Genomic DNA, 25,707 nt, shown 5'->3' on the forward strand with positions numbered 1-25,707 from the left:
AATGTCCTGCTTATTATCAAAGCAATACCAAATGTTATTATTAATTTCTTATTTCTCCTCAGGATTTACCGGTGGTGCATACGCTATCCAATTCCACTTTTTACGATGGCTCCGAGTTAAGTCAACGCTCACTTACACTACCGCGCCGACATCGCCGACATTTGTCTAGCGACTCTACTTTCCTTATATCGTCTCGAGACTGTTCACCTATACGACGACGATCACCAGTCTATTGCAGCAGCTCACTACCACGATCCACACAATCGATACCGGCCACAACCAGTGGAGCAACAAGTATCACGACTGCACCAGCGCCCGCAAATAAAATTAATCATTCTTCAGCGACCCTATCACGACTTTCTACACCGAATCATACAACGACTGTATCGGCACTTGCAGCAGCTGCACAAAAATCTTCCTCAAAAAGTGTTATCGGCAAACATATTTTTGAACAATCTCCCTCACGAACGTCTACCACTCTGAAAACGTCAGCAAAACGCCAAGCGGAGAGTATTATAATGAATGGATACAATAGCAATTTGGATAGCAGTAAAGTATGCTATCGCAGCGTACAAAGCGGCCCTTCTAGTTTGGAATCAGGCAAAGCCTCTTCCATGCTCACGTCAGGACCGTCGAGTATTGATAGTGGCAAAGTGTCGTTCAGTAAAACCAGTGGTCATTCTAGTCTTGACTCGCAGTGTTCGACCAGTACGGCAGTGGTACAACCCAGTCCAGCAAGGTCGATACTCGTATTGAATGGTTCGCCGCGTGGTACACCACGTCATCAAGCCATGCGTGCACGCGCCGCTGAACAATCGCAGCGTCAACGTGCTTCAACACCTTCGCGTATACTCGAGGAAATCACTAATCAACAAACACCATCTAACGGTAGACCAACAAACACCTCCTCTGCGCAGTCCTATTTCAATGGCATACCGAATTCAAATTCGAACAATTCAATTACGCTTCAAGTAACCACTAACAATGGCAGCCAGAGCAACATACCGAGCACCAAAATTTTCGTGCAAAACTCACCAGCACGTAGCGTCATAACTCTAGAGAATGGCAAACTTATGGAGAACTCAAATGTATATATTATTAATAATGAAACAACAACCAATGAAAAGGGTGAGATCATTAAGAAAACGTTATCCAAACAGGAGAAAACCCCAACAAGAAACCAACAACAACAGAAAAAGAACCATTCTCAAACGCATGCGCAAACGTATACAACTCAGCCAATGTCCGCGCATCAGCCCACACAACCGACGACTATACAACACATTTATAAGGACAACTCGATGAGCGAGAATGATGCCAATTCGGAAACATGTGATTCCATTTCGTTTATCAGTGAAACATCACCAGATAATTTGGACACATTAAGCTCAACCGAAATCATCGATACCTCAAAATTCACAAAAAACATCAACAACGATGCGACTATGATAATAGCCGAAAGCTTTGCCTACAATTACCCCAAAATGGTTCCAACAACATTGTTTACAAAAACAATGTGCTCAAAAATGAATCCAATCCCAATTCACCCAGCAGCGAAAAGACACTCGCTATGGCAGCGCTTACAGCTAAACAAGATTTCGAAATTGCCGGTTCTGTTGGTAATTTACGTTTCTACGAAAAGAATACGAAAGAAACAGCACAAGCGAAATTAATGAACTCAAACTGTGATTTAAAGAACCTAAATCGTTATGAGTCATCGGGAAATCTGCAAAAGTCCGGCAATACTCTAAACTCAAATCCAGCTATTAATGGTGATGATCTGGCGCATATCCTACAAAAGAATATTATTGCTGTAGGTAGTGAACCAAATTTGGCTTTAAAAGATAATAATTGCCTGAATGCAAGCGACAAATCTGTTGAAAAGGAGGGGCTCGATCGCCGTTTTAGCTTGTCTAAAGACCCAAATGGTGCAGTCGCCGCGACAGCGGCTGGTAGTGAAGACGTCTATAACTTTCCAAGTTTAACAGATCTATCATTTAATTTTACCTCACTGGCGGCGCAGAAGATTTTACAAGGTGTCAGCTTAAATAGTATTGATACATTGGTGGAGCTGAATATGGCTGCGGCTGCAGCAGCAAATAAAGAGAAACAGCAAAATAATCAGCCAACACCGGTGTGCACCGATTATGGGCTGGTGTAGCGTTAAGCGATTAGTTTGATGAATAATGAAAAATAATTGTGAGCTTTCCAGTATAAAAAAGAGCTTTGGTCAAAAAATATTGATGTAGAAAAAGAGTAGTGTAAGTATGTGTATGGTTGAATATTTGGAACACAACGTGTTTTAAAAACAAATACAACAAAAATGCTTAAAAACAAAAACCATCTCGAGGCCGGAATGGAATATCATCCTATCCCGTATGTGTCAGCTCGAAAATGCCCTTTTTCAAAAATCGGTTGAAGGTTTGAAGAACGCCCTACCTCAGAATAAGTTTCAAAAACTTCTAACTCGTCCTATCACAGCTTAAAATGAATTAGATTGGTGCTGAGTCAGAGCACTGACATAATGCATTTTTGAAAAAGATTCAGAAGTAGGGTGTTATTCTGAGATAGGGCTTTTTTGAAAGGGCATCCGATATAGGCAGTTATTTCACTGAACAGTCTGCTAGTCCGCGAGAGTCGCGGAAAAAAGGCCAATGAACTTATTTCAAAAACCTTCAAGCTTTTTTCAGCTTCACACGCTTTTTCTGAATTTCGTTTGCCTATTTCGGAAGTGTAATTGAATATGTGCTGTTATTTGAAATAATTAAATAGACGCTAACTCAAAGATCTCCTTTTTCATACTAAGGAAATCTCTATACTGCCGGGCCGCTTAATTCAACATCCACCGATCTAAGCAAATACTTGATAAAAACAAACAGCTCTTTATCGCATATAGATTAGCAGTTATTTAAAAAGGCTTATTTTCTCCCACATCGGCTGCCTTATAATATGAGTTTGGACCTTTTCTCGAAATCGCACATTTATACTTATCATTCGCAATGTTTTTATTGATAATTTTCTCACCCCTTTCTTAACCTGTAATCAGGGACGGATCCGCCGAAATATCGAGCTGGTAAACGTATTTACTCGCGTATTTGTCAAATATGACCATGAACGTGACAAACATAAACCCTGGTCACTTTGCGACGCATGACCAGCAGCGAAAAAGATAAACAACGCCCCGTATGAGTGACAAAAGCAAAACAAATTTTCGTTTTTCTATGTGGCAAAAAACAAACCACAACGAAAGGGGCCATGGAAATACATGTCTGACTAGTGCCCATTCAGAATACTAGTGAAAAGTCTTTCGCATTCCTCCATGTTTTCATTCCATTTTCAAAATAAGTGACAGGGGAGCTAGATACCACGAATGGCCAGAGAATTGAAGAAACGTGGTTAAATGGTTATTTATCTCGCGGTAAATGAATTGAACTACCTAAAATTACCCCCTTTGTATTTCCAACAAACTTCCCTTTTAAATGAGTCTATAGAGAATCAGGGCCCGTATTACGATCCGCGATCGAAACTCATTTTTTAAATCACAATAGCTCTGAAATGGGGGAACGGATTAATGGGGTATTTGAACTAGCGACAAATAGTACTCGTTAGATCCATAACGTATTATAATTTTTAGAAAAAGCTTGACAGTTGCATAGTTATCGCTTGAGTGAAAATGGTTTCCAGTCACTGATCATAACACGTAATACGGGCCCAGACTTAATATTAATATTGATTTACAAAAATTTGAAAAAGAAGCGCACAGTCAGTTAAACAATTTGGCTGTGGATACACTTATTACAGTATTAAACTGTAACTTATTCTGAAAATATGATTCCTTATTATCTTATATAGATTTAACGCTCTTACAAAATCGAAAATATTTTCTGGATCCGTCCCTGCCTGAAAGTATTAAACCAAAACGCTTTCAGAAAATGCTTGTATGACATTTTATCACCCTAATAAACATTTTTATTGAATATCAATTTAAGATGCATTTGAGGATTGCCTTTTTCTCAAATATCAAATGTGAGTCCTTAAATGCATCTCAAATAACTGTTGATAGCATTCTCAAGTTAAAAGCTTAACTTTTAATACAGGATTTTCCCTCTTTCTCAAATTGAGAAATTTCAATACCCGAGAGTTTTACATAGTTCAATTTTAACATCCTTTCGACATTCATAACACTATGCGACAAAATCCACTTTTTCTGGGTATTGGGCCAAACCCACTTTTTTGTAGAGATTGAGGCTTAAGTAGACAAAGTACTATCTCCGTTTTTCGAAGTTAGCCTCCAGAAAATAGATATCGGCTTTCGAAGCTCGAAATTTTATTTTATTTTATTTTTTGTTACCGCATTCAGCAAATTAAAAAGTGGTCGTAGTCCGCCTTTTTCTTTTAATTGAATGGCTGAATTCTTTTTTTGAAAAATTACAGTACGAGAAATTCCAGTGGAGAGTATGTGCAGACATGAAAGTAGTAGCCACTATCATGGGACTATCTGACTATCTGAATTCAGCCATTCAAATAAAAGTAAAAGGCGAACTACGACCACATTTTTACTTTTTTAATTTGCTGAACGCGTTAGCAAAAAAAATAAAATTTCGAAATGTAGAATTTCGAACTTCGAAAGCCGATATCTATTTTTTGGAGGCTAACTTCGAAAAACGGACATAGTACTTTGTCTACTTAAGCCTCAATCTCCACAAAAAAATGGGTTTGGTCCACAGTGTAATTAATAAACAACCCCAACTCAGTAGTAGTATAGGACGGGACCTACATCTTTTATGCCTACTCCGAACGACAGCTGCAAAGCAGAAGCTTTTTCATGACACAAATACACTCGGAGTGTTTGTCCAACCACTACCGAGGAGCGACCCCTCTTAGAAACACTTTTTTCTAATTGAAAGCTTGTTTCTAAATATTTGATGTTGCGTTGCCCGGGAGTTGAACCCAGGAGCTTCAGTTTGGTAGGCGGAGGACTAGCATTATTCTCAAATCTCAATCTTTGTTCTTAAATGCATCTTAGATGATCGTTCATAATATTCTTAAGTTAAAAGTAATTTTTATATACTGGATTTTCCCAACTTCTCAAATTGAGTAGTTTCGTTTTCTCTAACCATACTCAAACATGACGGGAACAAAACGAAATTGAAAACAACATAGCTGGATACGCGAACGCCTCCTTCAAACGGCTATACAAGTTATCCACTCCTTATCTCCATTTGAGAGTCGCGTGGCTCATGTTTTATCTAGATTTTTTCCGACCTATGGCTCAATTTTAATGTGTTTTTGACAGACATAACTAAAGAGCAATCACAGTAGTCTTTGGTAAGGCGCTTCAACGTGGCTCTAGAAGTAGCGGGTTTGAGAAAAAGTGAAAAAATTATGGAAAACATGTTACATATCTATCCGATTGTTTTCAAAAATCCAGGAGTGGAAGCTCGTGTATACTGCAATGGCCCGGGGTTCAGTAAAATAAGTACTAATTTTTCAAGAAACATACTAAAAAGTAAAGGAACACTCGAGAGGCCTAGTGCATTACATAGGTAGCACATTAATTGAACCACTGGGTCACAAGATTACAGAACGAACCGAGAAAGCTGATGAGCAACCAAAAAGTGGTGTGTCTTCAAATGCATGCAATATAATCAATTCTCCCCCCTCCCCCCCCCCCCCCCCCTACTGTTAGTGTAAATAACATGAATGTGCTGTGTGTATTTTAATATTTAGCGGGCGGATAGATCAAAGAACAAGGATGTAGGAAGCAAAAATCGAGTTTATATCACATCACAGGGAACTCAAAAAAATAATCTCATCCCTCAGAAGCGATGACTCTTTTCTTACACCCTACTGCCTTTTCATGCATTGTTCCCTACCATGTCTAAATTGATGACTCCAGTCTTAGTCTGTTTTAAAAAAATTGGGCTCTTTGACATTTTTCTTGCACAAATTGTCCCAAAGCTTCTAATTTGTAAGTCAACAAGATTTAATGTGTGTTAGTACATCTGACGGAGACACTCTAGCTAGATCACACTCACGCCCAACATCCATAATTTAGAAACAAGGTTTTTATAATAAAAAGTGTTTCTTAGCGGGGTCGCTCGGGAATTGATTTGGCAAACACTCCGATTGTATTTCTGCCATGAAAAGCTCTCAGTGAAAACTCATCTGCCTTGCATATGTGTCGTTTGGAATCGGCGTAAAACATGTAGATCACGTCCCGCCAACTTGTAGGAAAAAGTTAAGGAGCACGATGCAAACTGGAAGTGAAGCTCGGCCTAAAATTCTTCGGAGGTTACTGCGTCTCATATATTTTATATATATACAACCAAAAATAGATAAATAAGCCATAAAACTCCTATCGTACATAAGGCAAACTGTGTGGAGAGCCTTGATAGCGGAACCTGGAAGAACTTACAATTAATTTGGAATTTGGATATATTCATTTATGTTGAAACAAATATAACAATAAGAAATAAATATATATTCTAGAAATGTTCAATACTCATTGAAACAATTGGAAGAAATCGAATTTGAGACAATTTAGTATACCACTAAATTTCCAAAAACACTTCAACCAACGCACAAAATATTATAATTTAAATATTATGCTTGGTTTTTATAATTTTTTTCTTTGCAGTGCCAAAATGTTTTAGTTGAAAAAAAAAAAAAAACAAAACAAAAAAATATAAAAACTTGAAAATTATTTTTAGTTTTATTTAAATATTTTAATATTTTAAATTTATAAATTCCTTTGTATTATATGCTAACGTAATTATTTTATTTATTTGGTTCCAATCTGTAGAATGCCGCCCAACAAATACAATAAATAATTTATACAAATAAATATATTTACTAATTCAAATAGTTACATACATACAAAAATATAGATTACATATATTATACATACATACATATATACTTTTTACAAACAAACATATATTTGTACATGCATAGCTTTCTTCATAGAATCAGTTGATTTTAATTTGTTAAATAGTTTTTAAAAATGCATTTCAATAATTTTAAAGTAAATGTACAGCAGGCAATACAAATTTTGTATTTTGTTGTTGGTATATGCATACATCTCCTACAGGACCGTGTTACAGTAGTATATAAAAATAAGTGTATATTTTTTTTATATTTATATATATATAAACATAAATAATTTTTTTTTTTTTTTTGCATTTCTCAAATTAATTAACTTAATATGAGTTTTGTTTTTGATTTGCTTAAATATTTGTTTATTATAAAAAAGTCTAGTTTGCATTTATAAAATAATATCTGAAATTAATTGAAACAAAATTATGATAATTTGTAAAACTAAAAAAATATAAAACTACTCCTACTATATACTACATAAAAATAAAAATAAAAATCAAAAGAGAAAAATTAATGCATATGGTTTGTGTAATATTTAACATTAAGGACATTAAATAAATGACTTATCAATGAAAATTTATAAAAACATAGGAAGGCCTTAAATTGAATCAAATTAAAAATTAGAATAAAAAAAATTAAAATCAAATAAACAATAAAGATTGTGTGTAGTGTGTGAATTTCAATATGAATGTTGGGGTTGGGTAAGTATTTTTCAAACTATAATCTCTCCAAACTATTGGCTATGTATATATAGGCTATGTGATTTGCTCGGTTTGGCGGTTCGAACCGTTTTTGCCCGCTTGGATTGGTTCATCATTGGGTGTTTCCGAATAAAGGTCAATCAAGAGCAAAACGTAAAGTTTGTCTACTTGGATAATTTTATAAATGTTAATCGAAAGCTCTGTATGTCCTCCCCTTAGGTATTGTTCTATTATTTTAGATATATCTGCACAAAAACAATTATCCGATCCAACACCAACTACGCGATCCCCAGTATTTCTGCGCAGAACACCCTCTGTGTATGCGGCCTTCGTCACGGGTTTATGAAGGCACCCATAAAAGCTATTAACGGTTAATCAAATATACATAGGTGAGGTTTGACTGTCCTATTCGTGAGGACTTCACACAGACTAAATGAGTCCATGGTGCTACCAAAAGTTTACACAACAACCGAACTGAGTTGAAGTTTTAGCCTGGCGAGCGCAGTGCACAAGCGCTAAACGTGCTCGATCGTTTCCTTCTCCAAACCGCACTCTCAACATCAGCTATCACTGACAAGGCCTAATTTAAAAACATGTGACGCCAGAAGGCACTGCCCTGTCAAAATACCTATCATGAGCCTACACTCCTCTCTTTTCAATAAAAGAGTAACTTTATATATTTAAGGTTGATCTCCGATACTCTGCATGCCCGCGCTTATTTCTTGCCTTATTTTAATCTCGCGTAATCTGATTGGGACGCTTACGGTACAAACGTCAAGAGATGCATCTGATCCACTTTTCATTGCCATCTGTTCTCATATGTCAAGGGACTTAATATAGTAGGTTCACATTTATTTCTCCCTATCACATGTATGTATATCCCGAAGCGACCGATCGATCGTAGAGCTATGTAGTTGTTGGAAGCACTTTTCACTTGTAACAACTTCAACGTCATCTGCATATGCAATAAGTTTGACGGATCCCTCATCGAACCGCCTGAGCAGTTGGTCTCTACAACAGAGGTGATATTACCACGCCCAGCGCCGTGCCCCTGTCTAATTGTGTGGTCTCATACAGCCCCCCCCCCCCCGCGAATTATTCTTCCCGCAGTTCAGCATGTAGTCGATCATCTCATTAGGGCTGGATGTACTTCAACGTACTTAAGCCCTCCACGATCGTCTTATACACCCGCCGAATATTATTTTAAGCCATTCCACGATCACCATACTTGAGATTTGTATCATGGCAGGGAATATACCATCTGGGCCCGGCGATTTAAACTTAGAAAAATTCATCAACGCCCATTCCATCATGGTATCAGTCACCAAGCCGGGTACTACCCTCTCCGTGATCGAAGTTAAAATATTGCCTGCTGGCTGTACTGCAATATCTACCGATTGGAAATGTGAGCAGAGCGACTTTTCACTACTACGTGACCATTCCCCGTTTAATATCTTTAGAAACAATAATAATAATAATTGTTTTTGTTTTTATCGGCCTATTGATAAATGATTCAAGGTTCGATTCGAGCTCAAGGCCAGAAAAATAATTTTTTTCTAATGATAATTATTGTTTTGTTTTTGGAATAGTAAGTAGAAAATGTTTCAGACAACCTGCCATAGCAGCGCAGATAGATCCATTTCGAAGGGTGCTAAGCCTTCATCATCAGTACGCTTTAGGCATGTTTCGCTAACCATTTAGCTATACAGCGGTGGTTTGTTTGACTGGCAAATTTGCTATTTCTATTCTACTTACTATTCCAAAAACAAAATACAATTTTTCAAATTTAGAAAAATTAAAAAATAACAATAATTATCATTAGAAAAAAATTATTGTTCTGGCCTTGAGCTCGAATCAAACCTTGAATAATAATAATAATAATAAGTCTTACTTTCTTTAGAAAATAGTGAACCAGGGATAACAATACGGGTCCCGGCTTTCCTATCTACAAACAATATAGGTAATACTTTTAGATGAACGTTTGAAGAAGTAGCAGGGTATATAATAGCGAATTTCAGAAATTTTTTGATTATTTGCACCTTCTGTTATAGTTCGAATCGCTGAACTGTCAAATAAATAACTAAAATATTCAATATGGCAAAATGTTCTTTATTTACAACACTACTATGGTAGTAGTACTTCACAATTAAATTACTCGCGTACCTCACTTGCAACTGCTTAAAATTAACTAACTGTTCCCTTCGAATTTTTATGTAGATATGTACGTATAAAAATATGAGTAGTTTAACAAAAACCATTAATTCCAGTCCCTTTTTTTAAAACGAATTGAGAACAAAATTCATAAACTAATAAAAAATTTGTTTCGTTTTATATACAAATAAAAAATGTGTGTTGTATGTATTCTTTAACTCATGTATTACATACGAATGTTCAGCCAAATCAATATACTTCTTTCTTCTAAAAAATACCCTTAAAGGGAAATTCATAAAGTAATATCTGAGAGGCTAGATCTTAACATATAACCTGTATCTGAGAATTATTGTTTATACTCCATTTCAATATTGTACATCGAGATCGAGATCCATCGGATAGAAAAATGTCTGTTTCCTTTGAAATCGGATCATTGAAATTTGTAACGTCTAATGAAGCCCGTACTATAGCAGGAAAGGGGGATTTCCTGTTGTTTGAATTTGAAACTCAAAAATATAAACAAATTAAAGATATTTAAATTTGCAAAATGAGATCCCAAAGAAATCTAGATCCCGGGGTTTTATTAAATGTAATCCCGGGATTTTGTGAGGGCAAAATGGCCTCCCTAGGCCGGTATTCGGGATCGGGATTCCCGGCACTCGATGCATTAACAGTGACGCATCGAAACTGCAATATTCGCCACAATATTTAATCATAAATAAAATGATTTTAAAAAAAAGTTTAAGTTAAACGGTTTTATTGAAATCAATACTTACATTAAGTAATAATAATACTAGAAGCTTGAAAATAATTAGGTAGGTCCTAGGTACTAGTCATCGCACTCCTCATCAATCTAGGGCGTTGATCAGAATATTAAATAAAAGCGTTGGGCCGGCGGGATTCGCCGCTCGAAGGTGAGGTTGACAATTGGGTTGGAGAAGCTATACAACCCCTTGAATCCCAAAATACGTGTCTATAAGACCAAGCTATATACTAGTATGTGGCTAGTATTAGTATGAAGCATAGTATTTTGGAAAAGGTTAACAGAGCGAAGGTAGTTTACGTGATTGAAAATGCCTTAAATTGACATAAAGAAATAAATAAATAAATGTAAGGAACGATAATCTCCGAACAAATTTTTGGCCGAGCTTCCCTTCGAGCGGGACGGGACCTACATGCCTTATACCGGCAGGGCAGTTTTCACTGAGAAGCTTTTCATGGCAGAAATACCATCGGAGTGCTTGTCAAATCACTGCGGAGGGGCGACCCCGCTTAGAAAAACTTTATTGTAATTGAAAAAGCAGGTTTCTAAAATTTTGGTTTTGCTTTGCCCGGGGCGTAAACCCAGGATATGCGGTGTGATAGGCGGACTTTGCTTGAAATATGACATAGCTTCGAAATTTTATCACAGAAGTAAAAATTATAAAGGACCGTTGAGTTTTAGATTATTCTCGTATTTGTAGATTAATTCATATAGGCGTCTGAAAAAAAACAGATATCGCTCGGATGCGGGTTTGTATATCTAGTGAAGCAAGCCCACTCAAAGGAGCATGTTTCGTAGGACTAGGACTATTTCTCCTAACGCTGGTAGCAAAGACACTTGAAGCCGTCCTGCTCCCTTATTTCATCGCAAACCTGCGACTTGCCGACCACCAGCTCTAAATACTATCAACACAGAAATTAATTGCTTATTCAAGTAAATATCTCACCAAAAAACATCCTCGTAGCGCTAGACTTGTCAAAGGCTTTTGACACAGTCAATCACAGCATGCTACTGCAAGACTTGGAAGATTCTTTCCTTCCACCTAGAAGTAACATCAAAACCAAGAAGAATTAAACAGGGGGTGCCGCAGGATGATGTCCTGAAGACATCTGCCTTGATGAGCTATGTTTTAAAAATAACAGCTATCTCCAAACCTTACCACTTTTTTAGTCTCGCACACTTGGCACCAACACCGAACAAGTCTTCAGCGACTTGGGGCAAAATCAAAAAACGCTCATAGCTACCTACAAGCATTACCAAGCCATACGCTTGCAGGCTACACGTCTCTGACATGGTCCCCGAGCTTAAAAGAAACACACTTTAGGTAAATAAAGGCCAGTCAAAGCACCGCGATCAGGACTGCAACGGGCTGTCTTCTTACATTAAATAAAAAAAAAAATGTAAGGCGCGATAACCTCCGAAGAGATTTTAGGCGGAGCTTCTCTTCCATTTTGCGTCGTGCCCCTCTTGATTTTCGGGACGTGACCTACATGTTTTATGCCGACTCCGAACGGTATCTGCAAGGCAGATGAGTTTTACTGAGAGCTTTTCATGGCAGAAATACACTCGGAGCGCTTGCCAAACACTGCCGAGGGGCGACCCCGCTTAGAAAAATTTTCTTCTAATTGAAAAAACTTATATCTAAAATTTTGATGTTGCTTTGCCCGGGGTGTGAACCCAGGGCATGTGATGTGGTAGGCGGAGCACGCTACCATCACACCACGGTCTTCTTACATTATCTGACATAAAGGAGCGAATCGAAATGCTGAACAAACAGTTTCTGTTGAATACTCACAAACCCTGAGCATCCTAACAGACAACGGATATTAGAGGATATGGACGACAATTTGTGAGTGATCGCGATCGATTAAGGAAGACGATTTCGGCTCAGCAGTATTAAATGCTCCTCCGATAACAATAACATGATTTAAATGATTTCGAAGCATAATTTCAATGTTCAAATATGAACGAGGAATTACTCTTTTCAGCACAACATGCTTACACCAAAGGCAAGTCAGGCGATACTGCGTTACATAGGGTGGCCATGAATATGGAAAAAGCCCTGGAACGCCAGAAATATGCCCTAGGTGTTTTTCTGGACATACTTCTCAACTTGATTGAAGTTCATCCAGCTTTAAAAAAAATGGATCGGCTCCATGTTAAGCTCCAGAATGATCATATCGCAAAGGGGTATGTGTGTGGCAACAAAATCTGTAAACAGAGGAACGCCGCAGGGTGGAGTTCTATCACCAGTACTGTGGACGCTAGTTATAAACCAATTGCTTAGGCGGTGGAACACACGCCGAAATGACGATAGACGTTCCATACCGTTTGGGAGAGATTAAAAGGAGACCGAAGTTGTATATGATCCATCAAGCAGGAAAGGCGTGGACAAAAGCGCGGGGCTCCGAAATTTCACTATAGGCATACTAGCTGGGCACATGCTTATAAGTTAGGCCTCGTCCGTAACAGCCGGTGTAGGAAGTGCGAGCTGCAGGAAGAAACCGTTGAGCGCGTTCTATGTTGGTGTCCTGCACTCGCCAAGTCAAGGCTCCAATTATTAGAGGCGACAGAGTTGCCAGATCTAGAGGCAGCAATTAAGTAAAGTCCTAGGAAGCTTCTAGTATTTGCCAAGAGGACGGAGTTGATCTATAATTTATGTAAGTCCTGACAGTGCTGTCCCCTGACAGTGCTGTCGCCTTACACTTTAAGATTGCAATGACCTACGAAATGGATATTGTCCCCTTTAAGAGGTGCTGAATCGATCGCAGTCATGGATCCATTAACGCTCTTGGTACAAGTGTGGCTACCAACTGCCCCTGCCTGCATCCAATTAGCACCAATTTAGAAGAGAAGTCATTAAACCTGTAGTGCGAACCTGTCTTCTTGTGTGACTGTCTAAAACTTTTTCTGCAGATATTTATAAATGGTAGACAAAATTGGAATACGAGTATGGTCCTCGGATTAAATTTTTATTTTTTTTATATGTAACAGCTTTGCAACAAGCAAGCGATATATATGTACATTTTAAAAACATAGTTCCTAAATTCAAAATATAGCTTCATCATTAATATATATATATATATATATATATATATATATATATATATATATATATATATATATATATATATATTGGCGTATTTAAATATTCACTAAAAACAATATATGTATGGGTGTTAAGACATACCCAGCAAAAATGGTGTACCTTTACTTTAAACGGATATAATTTTTTTTCTTCACCGATTTGCTTAATTTCTAACTTATCGTATTAAAGTTTAACGTTTTTGTTAACGTTTCAAAATAACGACACCATTTTGTTTCAGCTAAAAACGAAATGAATTATGTTTTGACTGCTATAACAATAATGATCACAAGTATTTCAACGGAAACGATTGAAATTTCTTGATTAACGTGAAACTTAACATTACGATGCATCGTTAACTTATGGTATCATCTTGAAAATGTCCAACAAAGAAATTGTAGCACAGTGCATAAATTATCCTTACGTTGTTGTTGTTGTTGTAGCTGTGCTTCGCCCCATCCAATAGGTGCGACCGATCACAAATTGTCATCAATGTCCTCTAATGGGAGTCCAAGGAAACTTGCAGTTTCAACAGGGGGACCATAGTGAGAGGGGTGTTGAGAGGCATTGGTTCCACATTACAATTGAAGAGATGGTTGGTGTCATGTGGGGACACATTGCAAGGAGGACATACACTTTGTATGTCAAGGTTGATTCTGGATAGGGTAGAGTTTAACCTGTTACAGCATCCAGAAGTTGAGCTAGAGTAACGCGCGTTTCCCTAGGGAGACTGCGTTCCTCTTCTGCAAGTTCTGGGTATTTTGCTTTAAGAACTGGATTCGCCAGGCATTCCTGACATAGAGGTCCGACGCCTGTTTGTGGAATTATGCTTAAGTCCCTTTTTTCGATATAGGAATTGTGATTCTTGTTTTGCTGCTCTCAGCTTTCAAAAGGTAGTGTGGCGTAGCCACTCTTGAAATAAAGTAGGATTGCGGCTGTAACAAACGACTTCAGTAAAGCAAAAAAGATATATCATAAGGAACTTTGGGCTAATAGCCCTTTCACCAAATGAAATAAAAATGATGTAGGATACACATTTTAATGTGGGTAGGCATATCGCACTTCTAGATCTAAACAGCTATGATTTAAAAAAAATTGTGAAAAGCTGATAGCAAATCGTTTGCTGTTGTTGTTGTAGCGGTGTTTCAAATGTTTTCTTAGTAGCTGGTGAACCCATTATACAAATCAGACATATTTAGCTTCCAGTAGATCTTAGCGTGTGATATATACATATATTTGAAGATACATCCATACAAACGATTGTGAATTATTTAATTTATCCAATAATGAGGAAGCTTAATAACTTATTACAATTGCAACGTCTACGCTTAGAAGATAATAAAATTATAATATTAACATAAAATATTGTATAATAATTATGTAGACATTAAAAAACTAAATAAATAAAAATAAATTACAGAGCAGTAATATAATATTTAGTAAAAATATTTAAGATCACCAACTGCCGGCACGTTAAAGGTATAGTACAAGTTTTCGTAGGGATATTGAAAAGGATTTACAAAACTCAGTCGTAATATTCCCTTTTCTAATGCGCCTAAATACTTTGTGTCCTAAAAAATTTAGGTATGTTAAAATCTCGTTTGTATGTACATATATGCATATGTATGTATTATGGTTCTTACCTCCAAAACGAAAGTTCTAATTTTTGTACCTGCAACCATCATCAAGACTGGATTGGTATCGCTTAGTAGTGACTTTTTATTTTGTTTTATTTCCAATAAGTCTATAGTCTTATAGACTAGCTCATCTGTTAGCTGATCACAATGCATCACATTGACATACTTTAGCTTTGGACAACCATCTAGTAACGCTAGAACTGCTTCATTCGTAACTGATCGACAGTACCTTAAACTAACAATTTCTATATCTTGTAAAGAGCATATATATCTTAAACATGTAACATCAATGTATTTACTACAATCACATCCGAATACTTTTAACTTTTTAAACTGAGACAGTGATCTCATCCCATCATCAACAATAAGACGTGGTGAGAAAATACGCAAACACTCCAATTGTTCACCTTTAAAATCAGCTAAAGTGTTAAGCAATACATTAAATGATTGTGTACGAAACATTTCAGCAGATAATTCTAAATCGATAAGTTTTGGCAGTTGTGCAATAGCATAGTATTCAATTGTTTGATTACAGGATATATTTAATGTTTCTAAATTGATGCAATACACAGGAAGAGCCGAAATAGCTACATCTGTAAGTGCATCACACCACTGTAGTGTAAGCTTTTTAAGGCCTTTCAGCGATGTGCAGATCTCAACAAAGTAATTATCTTGTATGCCACATTCAACAAATGTTAACTCCTTCAGGCATTTCAATTTACTCAAATATCGACCTGTATTTATTCAAATTAGAAGAATAAATTTTAATATAATTAGTAGATAGTTATTTACGTTAGGGACTACCTGTTACATCCTCTTCCCCTTCTAGTTTTAGTATTTCCAATGTGGCCAATTCCGACACAGTTTGCATTGCATTGTCATCCAGTGAGCACTTTTGTAAGTGTAGGCTAGTCAGATGCTTCATATTTACAAGTAATTTTCGCAAACATTTAGATTTAATTTTAGTCATTCCAAAATAAATTCGTCGCACGTTTGGACAATTTTTATGTACTTGAGCAACATATTCATTACGCTCCTGATCGGTGTACGGAAGATTAACAAGTTCCTCCAGGGAACTACCCGCTATTTCAAAAAAACGCCTCATTTCTCTTGTACTCATTTCGTTCAGGTCGTCTTTAAGCAGCACTTTGCAATGACTCTGGCAGTAGTATTGGAATATATTCCGCAAACGTGGACAAATCGTGGCCAAACGCACTTGATCTACCAAATCAAGTTGTTTAAATATTTCAAGCAGGCAGTCATCGTTTAATATTAAAATGCTCACATTTTTACTAATAACTTCAGCAGATGTTAAAACAATTCCCTTTTGTGAACTCATCCTTTTAATTAATTTTTGCCAACGAATTTTTAAGATGTTTGCAATTTTCCGCAGCCGGCATTTACGTCTTGAGTTGTGCGTTTTGTTTGATATCAGCTGTTTCACTTAAAACAGCTGTTGTTTTCAGGAGACAGAGTATGTGCCATGGCTCAATTATATGGTTGGCTCATCTCATCAGCTGATTTTATTTTTATCTTTGCATGGTCGATGGGATTGTCAAAAGGAGATGGCAAACTCAAAATGAAACCAAAACATCGACAACATTTTCTTACCGCTCACAAAAACTGCTATGTTTTATGTTTTCATTTCATTTCATTCGCCTTATACCAATACACTGATTTGGCAATTTGAACAGACATAATTTGTTGCTGTACAGATGAGCCAACCATATAGTTGAACCATGGTATGTGCGCAAACCTCATGGCTGCCACTAATCCAAATTTGAACTCAAAATGGTCCTTTCCAATCCATTTTGGTTCGTTGGCCGTTTTTTTTAAATGTTGGACCTTTTTAGACAATTAGCGGTTACTTTGGTAATTTCCTTCCCTTTTACAGTGGTAAAAATTCTCAACACTGCACATGGGTGACTCATATCTACAGCAACAACATACCTACTTGTGTTCACATTGTCTAGCTGTTTTACCTGGTTATGGTTTTATGGCTATAAGTCACCATTAATTGGCCCTTAAATTAGATGTGCATTTACTAAGATCTAGATTACATAAAACGAGGTTACCTTAATTTTATACTTAACTCTTAAGCGGGTGTTAGAAATTCGGCCCAAAACTCTTCGAGGTATATCGTCTATTGTGTTTTTATTCCCAACTACTTGTACACAAGTGAATCATAACTTTGTTTGGATAACATTACTACGTAAATGAAAAGAGAAATGATATAGATATAGACACATATCAAAAGTATCAGCACCGAAAGAAATTTTGATTTAGCCATTACCATCCGTCTATTGGAACGAAGTTGGGCGAAAAGTTGAGATATCTTTACGAAATTTGGTATACCGGCTTATATGGGCACAGAAAAGATCTGTTTTGAAAATGATCCAAAGCACTCCCCGATATTTTTGACATGTTTTAGCTGTTGTGATCTAAAATATAATACAGAAATTCTTTACGACAGAGTGGCACTCTGAATAAACGTCCAAAAATAACAGGTAGGGTGTCAAACGACTCGTCTTTAAAGCAGGATTGCGAATCTGGAAGTTAAAAATTTAGCTGTCAAAAGCAATTGAAATTTTTCTTTTGGTATTTTGATGATTTTCAAGTACCCACAAAAATAATCATAAAGAAAAGTGTTTTACGCGGATAAAGTTTTGATCGCCAAGTCGTATATTATCAAATACCGTACTACCATAGTAGTGTTATAAGGGCCTGTTAATGGTGACTTATAACCATAAAACCATAACCAGATAAAACAGCCAGGCATGCTTAACCAACGAACCGATATCCTTTCGTTACGATAATTAACGTTAATAAACGAAACGAAATGACTTTGTTTGTCAAATTAACGAAATGATTTTGTTTGGTTTTCTGACATATCAAAACGAAATCAAATCGTAGCGATAATTAACGTTAATAAACGAAACAAAGTCATTTCGTTTCGTTTATTAACGTTAAGAACGCCAAATTAACGAAATGATTTTTTTTCGTTTTCTGCCATATCAAAACGAAATCAAATCGTTTATGTTGATTATTAATTTCAAGTAGTGTTATAAGGGCCTGTTAATGGTGACTTATAACCATAAAACCATAACCAGATAAAACAGCCAGGCATGCTTAACCAACGAACCGATATCCTTTCGTTACGATAATTAACGTTAATAAACGAAACGAAATGACTTTGTTTGTCAAATTAACGAAATGATTTTGTTTCGTTTTCTGCCATATCAAAACGAAATCAAATCGTTGCGATAATTAACGTTAATAAACGAAACAAAGTCATTTCTGCCATATCAAAACGAAATCAAATCGTTTATGTTGATTATTAATTTCAAACTATGCTGGCAATGCTATATTATCCATTTTGATGGCGGAGTCATTAAAGGTGAAAGCATTAGCCAAGCTGATTGCAACTTTTCTCATGAATTTTGACAGTACGAACATTTTTCAGAGTAATTTTGACATTACCACCAACGAATTACACAAAGAAATTACATGGAGTTTGTGTGTATGTCCCCTCGCTGTTACCGCCTTACGGCTTCACCATGGCTATAGCATTGCCAGCACAATTCAAACATAAAGTATCACGTTTTTGTTAACGTTTTTAACGTTAACGAAAGCTTTTCGTTTCGGTTCAAAACGAGATACAATTTATCTTGATAATTTCTTTATCGATAATATTTCAAAGTGCTTCAACGGAAACGGTGGAAATTTTTTGATAAACGATTAGCTTAACGTTAAGGTGCATCCCTGAAAACAGCTGATCGAAACTTCCTTATGAAAATCAATGTAATCGATTAATGGTGCCATACCATAACGCTAACGCCATAACCATACCATAGCCAACCAATTGGTTTTTGGTTTCTAGCCATATCCATAACCTAAAAATATTTGAGTACTATATGGTCATGACTTAATGGACCAATTAATGGAACTTATAACCATATAACCATAACCAGATAATACAGCTGATTGAACCTACCTTATGGAAATTAAAGTAATCGATTAATGATTTTTGGTTTCTCGAAGAAAAAAGTTCTTGTTTGTTGCATGCACGGAATAATTTCTCCATACAAGTACATTTTAGGATGCAATATTAAATCGTAACCGCTTATCGAGGCAAATATATACGTGCAACTTATACGGCGAATGGTATATGAGCGTTGATCTAAACATATTTTCCGGTAAGTATATATACATATGCATTATTACACTCATTATATAAAATAATAATGGTTTCATACTTAAGTCAAGCCAATTTAGTTTTTTATCCAAAATTAATATATCCGCTATTTTTTAAGTTATGACTATGCACTGATTGTTTTGTAATCAAAGTTTATCATATTGCTCACTTTATTTTAGTAATATTGTGGGGCAATGTTCTCCAAAAAAAGGTGGGCTGAAAAATTTGGCACAAAATGAGCTGCATAGCTATCTGGTTATTGTGCAGTCATCGGCGTAGGAAACGATTGTGACTCCTTCCGGTGGTGAAGGTAGCTTAGATATGTAGAAATTAAACAAAAGCGGGGATAGGACACCACCCTGTGGCACCCCTTGTTTAATTCTCCTTTGTTTTGATGTTTCGTTTCTGAATTGCACCGATGCCTGCCGACCACCCAGATAATTTGAGGTTCACCTTTTAAGACATGGGGGAAGGGTAGACCCTTCCAGGTCTTCCAGTAACGAGCCATGGTTGACCGTATCAAAAGCTTTTGATAGGTCTAACGCTACGAGTACTGTTCTATGGTGGGGATATTGACTCAAACCGCAATTTATCTGGGTGCTAATGACATTTAGCGCGGAGGTAGTGCTATGGAGTTTTCTGAAGCCATGCTGATGAGGGGCTAGCTGCAAATGTGCTTGGAAATGAGGGAGCAAAATGGCTTCAAGCGTCTTTGCCACTGGCGATAGGAGAGATATCGGACGATATGACTCACCTACGTTAGCTGGTTTCCCAGGCTTTAGTAGCGGGACCACCTTGGCCATTTTCCATTTCTCGGGTATGACAAAGGTGGAAAGAGACAGGTTGAAGACATGCGCTAAATATTTGAAACCCTCTTTCCCTAGGTTTTTAAGCATCGGCATGGCTATGCCGTCTGGGCCCACTGCTTTGGATGGTTTAGCGCGACCAATGGCGTCCTCAACCTCTCTAGCGGTGATGGTAATTGGTGACGCGCTGAGTTTGTGTTTATGTGCACGTCTATTGGCTCTCCGTCTATCTTTGTCGACCGTAGGACGCATTATATATTGTCGGCAGAAAGCGCTCGCGCATTTTTCCGCATCCGACAGCACCTTATCGCCAAATGCGATGGAAACTTTGTCTTTGTGCTTAGTCGGATTCGATAGGGACTTTACGGTGGACCAAAGTTTACCTACACCGGTAGAGAGGTTACAACCTCTTAGGTGCTCTTCCCATTTCGCCCGCTTGTGTTCGTCCACAAGCAATCTGATGCGTTGGTTTATATCCCTTATTTGGGGGTCGCCTGGATCAAGCTGTCTTATAAGGTCGCGTTCCCTCGCTAAGCTCGCGGCCTCCGCCGGGAAGTGGGGCCGGATTTCGGGAATTCTCCCGGCGGGAATGAAATGTGCCGAGGCGGATTCAATGACCTTACGGAAGGCACGCTCCCCTTGGCGGGCATCAGTCGGGATAGGGAGGGCAGCAAGGCTGCTGTCTGTTGCAGATTTATATTCTTCCCACTTTCCTTTTTTGAAGTTTATGAAAGTGCGTTTTTCGGTGACGATGAAGTCGGCGCTACGCTCGAACGAAATAAGTATGGGCAGGTGGTCGGATGCCAATGTTACCATCGGCTGCCAGTTGACGCAGTTTACGAGTTCTGCGCTCACGATTGAGATATCTGAAGAGCTATCACAGCTTCCTACCATACGTGTGGGGGCGTCTCCGTTAATTGTGCAGAACGCCGTTTCGTCTATTTGATCCGCCAACATCTCACGCCTACTGTCCGCCCGCAAGTTTGAATGCCATAGGTCGTGATGGGCATTGAAATCGCCTAAGATAATGCGATTGTTGCCAGTGAGTAAGGCCTCGATATTAGGGCGGTATCCACTGGGGCAACAGGTGACAGGAGGGATGTAGATGTTGATGATTTCTAGATTTGCATCGCCTGACCGGACAGATAGGCCTTGACGTTCTGAGACATTGTCACTGCGGTCGATGCATGAGGGGTGACGCCGCCACTCTAGGGGTAAGTGAGGGGTGACTACGCCTAGGTTGTGGAAGGCCAGGACGCAATTGCTGTTGTGGCCTTGGGACTGGGCGCCCTTGGGCAAGCATTGGGGTACCCGGATGATTTGGGTTTGCGACCTGGCAACATGGCGCGATGAAACCCGTCGAGGGGTTGCCGTCGCGGAGACCAGAACATCTAGGAAAGTGGCACCACCCAAGGCAGGAGCTGCATTGAGCGGATGTCGCAAACCTATATATTCTGTGCTGGCAGGCGGTGCAAACGGAGGCAGGGACTAAGAGTCTGTTTCCCTGACCTGCACGATTGCTGCCAGAAAAGACGGGAGGAGAAGAAGACGGGGGCAGGGGCTGATGCTCAGCATTGCTACCAGCTCTACTACGAAGGTAGTAGTTATGAGTGGTATCAGCTGTTTGAGTTGTTGGCGCCGTGGGGCGCGAGCAGCAGCGGGTACTTGTTGTGGCTTGCTGAGCAGCGAAGCTGCTGGAAGGTAGTGGGGATACGCTTAGGCGTAGACTACGGGACGCCCTTGGGCGTGAGCAGCAAGGAGCCACAAAAGATTTATAAAAGTTACGTGGACGTCGGGTTTTGGGATCAAGCCCAGAACAACCTGTCCGATGCAACCATCCCTTGCACGAGACACACTGAACAGAGTATGACCGTCCTAAAAAGATTCTTTTCTGGCAAATGCAGCAAAACCATTTCTCAGGACCGGGGTGAGGAGACGGACCCGGATTGGGTTCGATACCTTCCCGGAGTAAGAGAATATGTAGCAGTCCTGCTGCAAGGAGCTGCTGGGAGGATGACAATTTGTGGGAGGGACGAAACAAATTAAATGGGTTTACACTGAAATGACAGTCCTTGGTCGGGAAAAATCCCGAGTCGCTCCGGTACATAGAACCGACTGCCTTGGGAAGTACATGCTCAATGGTACAGTTAGAAAATGTAAACTTTAGTAATTGCATGTTATTTTTTATTAATTTTATATATATGTTTTTGTAAACATAAAAATTGCATAAGTTGATGTTTTACAAGGAAGTAATGATGTTGTGAAATGTGTATCTAATTAATAATTATTTGCATTAATTAAAAATTGTTTCATTAAATTAACATTGCCAAAAATAACGAAATTTCGATGGAAATCAAAACTTAAAAAAAAGTAAAATAAGAGGTATTTATATATATTCATTATCTAAAAGTTGATTTAGTCATTATAACAAATTTCCATTTGCTTTATAATTCCTGCAAAGGAAAATAGTTTGCAGTTTCTTTCAACGCACTTCATGTTCTCCAAATGTCCATGCCACAGGCCCAGGCCCAAAGATCGATGAGCTATGCAATAAAATAAAAGGCTATCTCCCTGATCTCTCCAGTTTTTTCGCCTCGCGAAACCTGTCATTGTCACCGACTAAATCTTCCGCGACCTTATTTACAACATGGACGCCCCAAATGTCGACCATATTGAACATCCACGTCGATGGCACTACGCTACCGACTGTCCTATACCCCAAAATCTTGGGTGTGACGTTTGATCAGGATCTATATTTTGGTGCGCACGCAACCGCAATTGTTCCAAGAATTCAGAGCCGTAATAAAATCCTCAAATCCCTTGCTGGCAGTACCTGGGGAAAAGATAAAGAAACGCTCTTGACCACATACAAAGCAATTAGCCAGCCGATTACGTGCTACGCGTCACCCATATGGTCGCCAAGCCTAAAAACCACCCACTGGAAGAAACTACAGGCCTGCCAAAATACTGCTCTCAGAATCGCCACGGGCTGTCTTCTTATGTCCCCAGAACACCATCTGCATAATGAGGCGAGAATACTCCCCATCAGGGAGAGAAATGAGATGCTGACCAAACAGTTTCTGTTGAATACCCAGAAACCTGGGCATCCCAACAGACATCTGATTGACGAACCAGCACCGCCTAGGGGCCTAAGGAGTCATCTCCGTAAACATTTTGAGGAAATACGGCACCTGAGAACCCAGCCGTATGAAGCGGAAAAACACAAGCAGGTCCTTGGTGAACTCCATAGACAGGCGTCGGACCTTTATGTCGGGAATTGCCCGGTGAATCCAGTACTTGAAGAAAAATATCCAGAACTCGCAGAAGAGGAACGCATACTCCCCAGGGAAACGCGTGTCACTCTTGCTCAACTTCGTTCTGGATACTGTAACAGGTTAAACTCTTACCTATCCAGAATCAACCCCGACATACAAAATGTATGCCCTGCTTGCAATGTGTCCCCACATGACACCAACCATCTTTAATTGTAATGTGGAACCAACGCCTCTAACACCCCTTTCCTTATGGTCCACCCCTGTTGAAACGGCAAGTTTCCTTGGACTCCCGTTAGAGGATATTGATGACAATTTGTGATCGGTCGCGGCTATTAGGTGGGGCGAGCATTGCTACAACAACAACAACAACATTAGATTGGGACGCACCTCACTTTTCTGTAATTTCCGTTGTTAATACTAAAAATATGGCTCACTATGCAAAACTTAAGATTTTATAGAAAATATCCTAGACGTAATCATAAGGCAATAAAGAGAAGTTTTAATCTAATGTATATGGACATATGTTAATAAATTTATCTGGGACAACAACCTTTGGTTAGACAACTAATCATGATGATGAATGACAACTTAGAGGATCGCTCCAGTTGGAAGTGAAGCTATCAACCATCAACCTATGTAGTATTACTCATACGTATTGTTTGCGCATATTGTTTTGTCATAAAACAATACGCACTCCCCAGGTATTCATCGGAAACACTTATAGACACGATAATTTGTAGGTGGGTATGTACATACATATGTACCCGTATGCCTACATAGGCGCTCACGATATACCGGTACAACCTCTAATGTACTTGTATGTACAAAACAATCAGTGCATAGCCATAACGTAATCCAAAATAGTGGATATATTAAATTTGTATACAAAACAAAATTGGCTTGACTTAAGGATGAACGATAGAGGATCGTTATTATTTTATATAATGAGTGCAGCAAATTATGCACGTGTATATACTTACCGGAGAATATGTTTAGATCCACGCTCATATACCATTCGCCCTATATGTTGCATTTATATATTTCTCGATAAGCGGTTACGATTTAATATGCATCCTAAAATGTACTTGTATGAATAAATTATTCCGTGCATGCAACAAACGAAAATTTTTCATTCAACGAAGCAGAAAAATAATTAAAAATAATCAAAAATAATCAAAAAATAATCAAAAACGCCTTTTTTGATTTTTTTTGGTTTTTTTTAATAATCGCAAAAAATCATGATTTTTTTTTATTTTTTTTCTAATAGTAATCAATTAGTAATTGCTTTTTACAGAAAACAATTGAAATAATCATTGGCCATTAAAATAGGCATATAAATAATTGATTACTAATGCTAATTCAAATTTAACAGGTCTGGTTACGACTATGGCGTTAGCGTTAAGAAAGTTTCATGGGTTTTAGACAAATGGTATAGAGCATGGTACAATCACAATTATTGTACCATGGTATGGAGAAAACATAAAACTATGCAAAGCTTGTATGTTATCGAAAGAATAAATAAAATAAATAAATGTAAGGCGCGATAACCTCCGAAGAGATCTAAGGCCGAGCTTTTCTTCCAATTTGCGTCGTGCTCCTCTTGATTTTCCCTACAAATTGGCCGGACGGGACCTACATGTTTTATGCCGACTCCGAACGGCATATGCAAGGCAGATGAGTTTTCACTGAGAGCTTATCATGAGGAGCGCTTGTCAAACACTGCCGAGGGGCGACCCCCCTTAGAAAATTTTTTTTTTCTAATTGAAAAACCTTATTTTTAAAATTTTGATGTTGCTTTGACCAGGGTGTGAACCCAGGACATACGGTGTGGTAGGCGAAGCACGCTACCATCACAACACGGTGGCCGCCATTATATGGGAAGAGGGTGCACTAAATTATGAGTGCATTTACTAAGACCTATATTACATAAAACGAGATTACCTTCATTTTGTACTTAACTCCTAATCGGTAGTTAGAAATTCGGCCCAAAACTCTTGGAGATATATCGCGTATTGTGTTATTATGCCCAACTACTTGTACACAAGTGAATCATAACTTTGTTTGGATAACAGGGGCCCTATTCAGTAACTGTGTTTTAAAATGTACACTTTTTCTTCATATAATTTGTATGAAATAAAAATGTACATTTCAAAACTCTTAGTTACTGAATAGGGCCTCAGTGCTACGTAAATGAATGAAGATATGAGATAGATAT

At 38.1% G+C, this 25,707-nt stretch overlaps 2 protein-coding genes across 3 annotated transcripts in view; one reads left to right on the plus strand and one right to left on the minus strand.

The window, feature by feature from the left end:
* Positions 1-7,541, plus strand: part of ko (Stork-head domain-containing protein knockout) — a 712,534-nt gene extending 704,993 nt beyond the window's left edge. Inside the window, 2 exon segments of the mRNA XM_067789313.1 lie at positions 63-1,446; positions 1,449-7,541. Coding sequence (XP_067645414.1) covers positions 63-1,446; positions 1,449-2,161 — 2,097 coding nt within the window. The 3' untranslated portion in view covers positions 2,162-7,541.
* A 6,096-nt stretch (positions 7,542-13,637) lies between these two features.
* LOC137233938 (uncharacterized) lies at positions 13,638-16,665 on the minus strand. 2 transcript variants are annotated; one of them, XM_067757490.1, is made up of 4 exons: positions 16,502-16,629; positions 16,021-16,437; positions 15,223-15,950; positions 13,638-15,150 (listed from the first exon to the last, which is right to left on the minus strand). In XM_067757490.1, the coding sequence occupies exons 2-4, from the start codon at positions 16,334-16,336 to the stop codon at positions 15,016-15,018; spliced, it is 1,179 nt and encodes a 392-aa protein (XP_067613591.1). In that variant the 5' UTR covers positions 16,337-16,437; positions 16,502-16,629; the 3' UTR covers positions 13,638-15,015. The 2 variants fall into 2 exon arrangements, with proteins under 2 accessions (XP_067613591.1, XP_067613590.1); XM_067757489.1 differs by having other exon boundaries at positions 16,021-16,665.
* Positions 16,666-25,707: the final 9,042 nt, after the last annotated feature.

This window comes from Eurosta solidaginis, chromosome 5 (assembly GCF_040869045.1).
Source record: "Eurosta solidaginis isolate ZX-2024a chromosome 5, ASM4086904v1, whole genome shotgun sequence".
Lineage (NCBI taxonomy): Eukaryota > Metazoa > Arthropoda > Insecta > Diptera > Tephritidae > Eurosta > Eurosta solidaginis.

Excerpts from the sequence above, each read along its gene's own strand:
- LOC137233938 (XM_067757489.1), bottom strand. The coding sequence starts at position 16,555 with ATGAGTTCACAAAAGGGAATTGTTTTAACATCTGCTGAAGTTATTAGT. Across the intron at positions 15,951-16,020 it reads AGGGGAAGAGGATGTAACAG|GTCGATATTTGAGTAAATTG; the intron begins GTAGTCCCTAAC and ends GAATAAATACAG. Across the intron at positions 15,151-15,222 it reads TTAGAACTTTCGTTTTGGAG|GACACAAAGTATTTAGGCGC; the intron begins GTAAGAACCATA and ends TAAATTTTTTAG.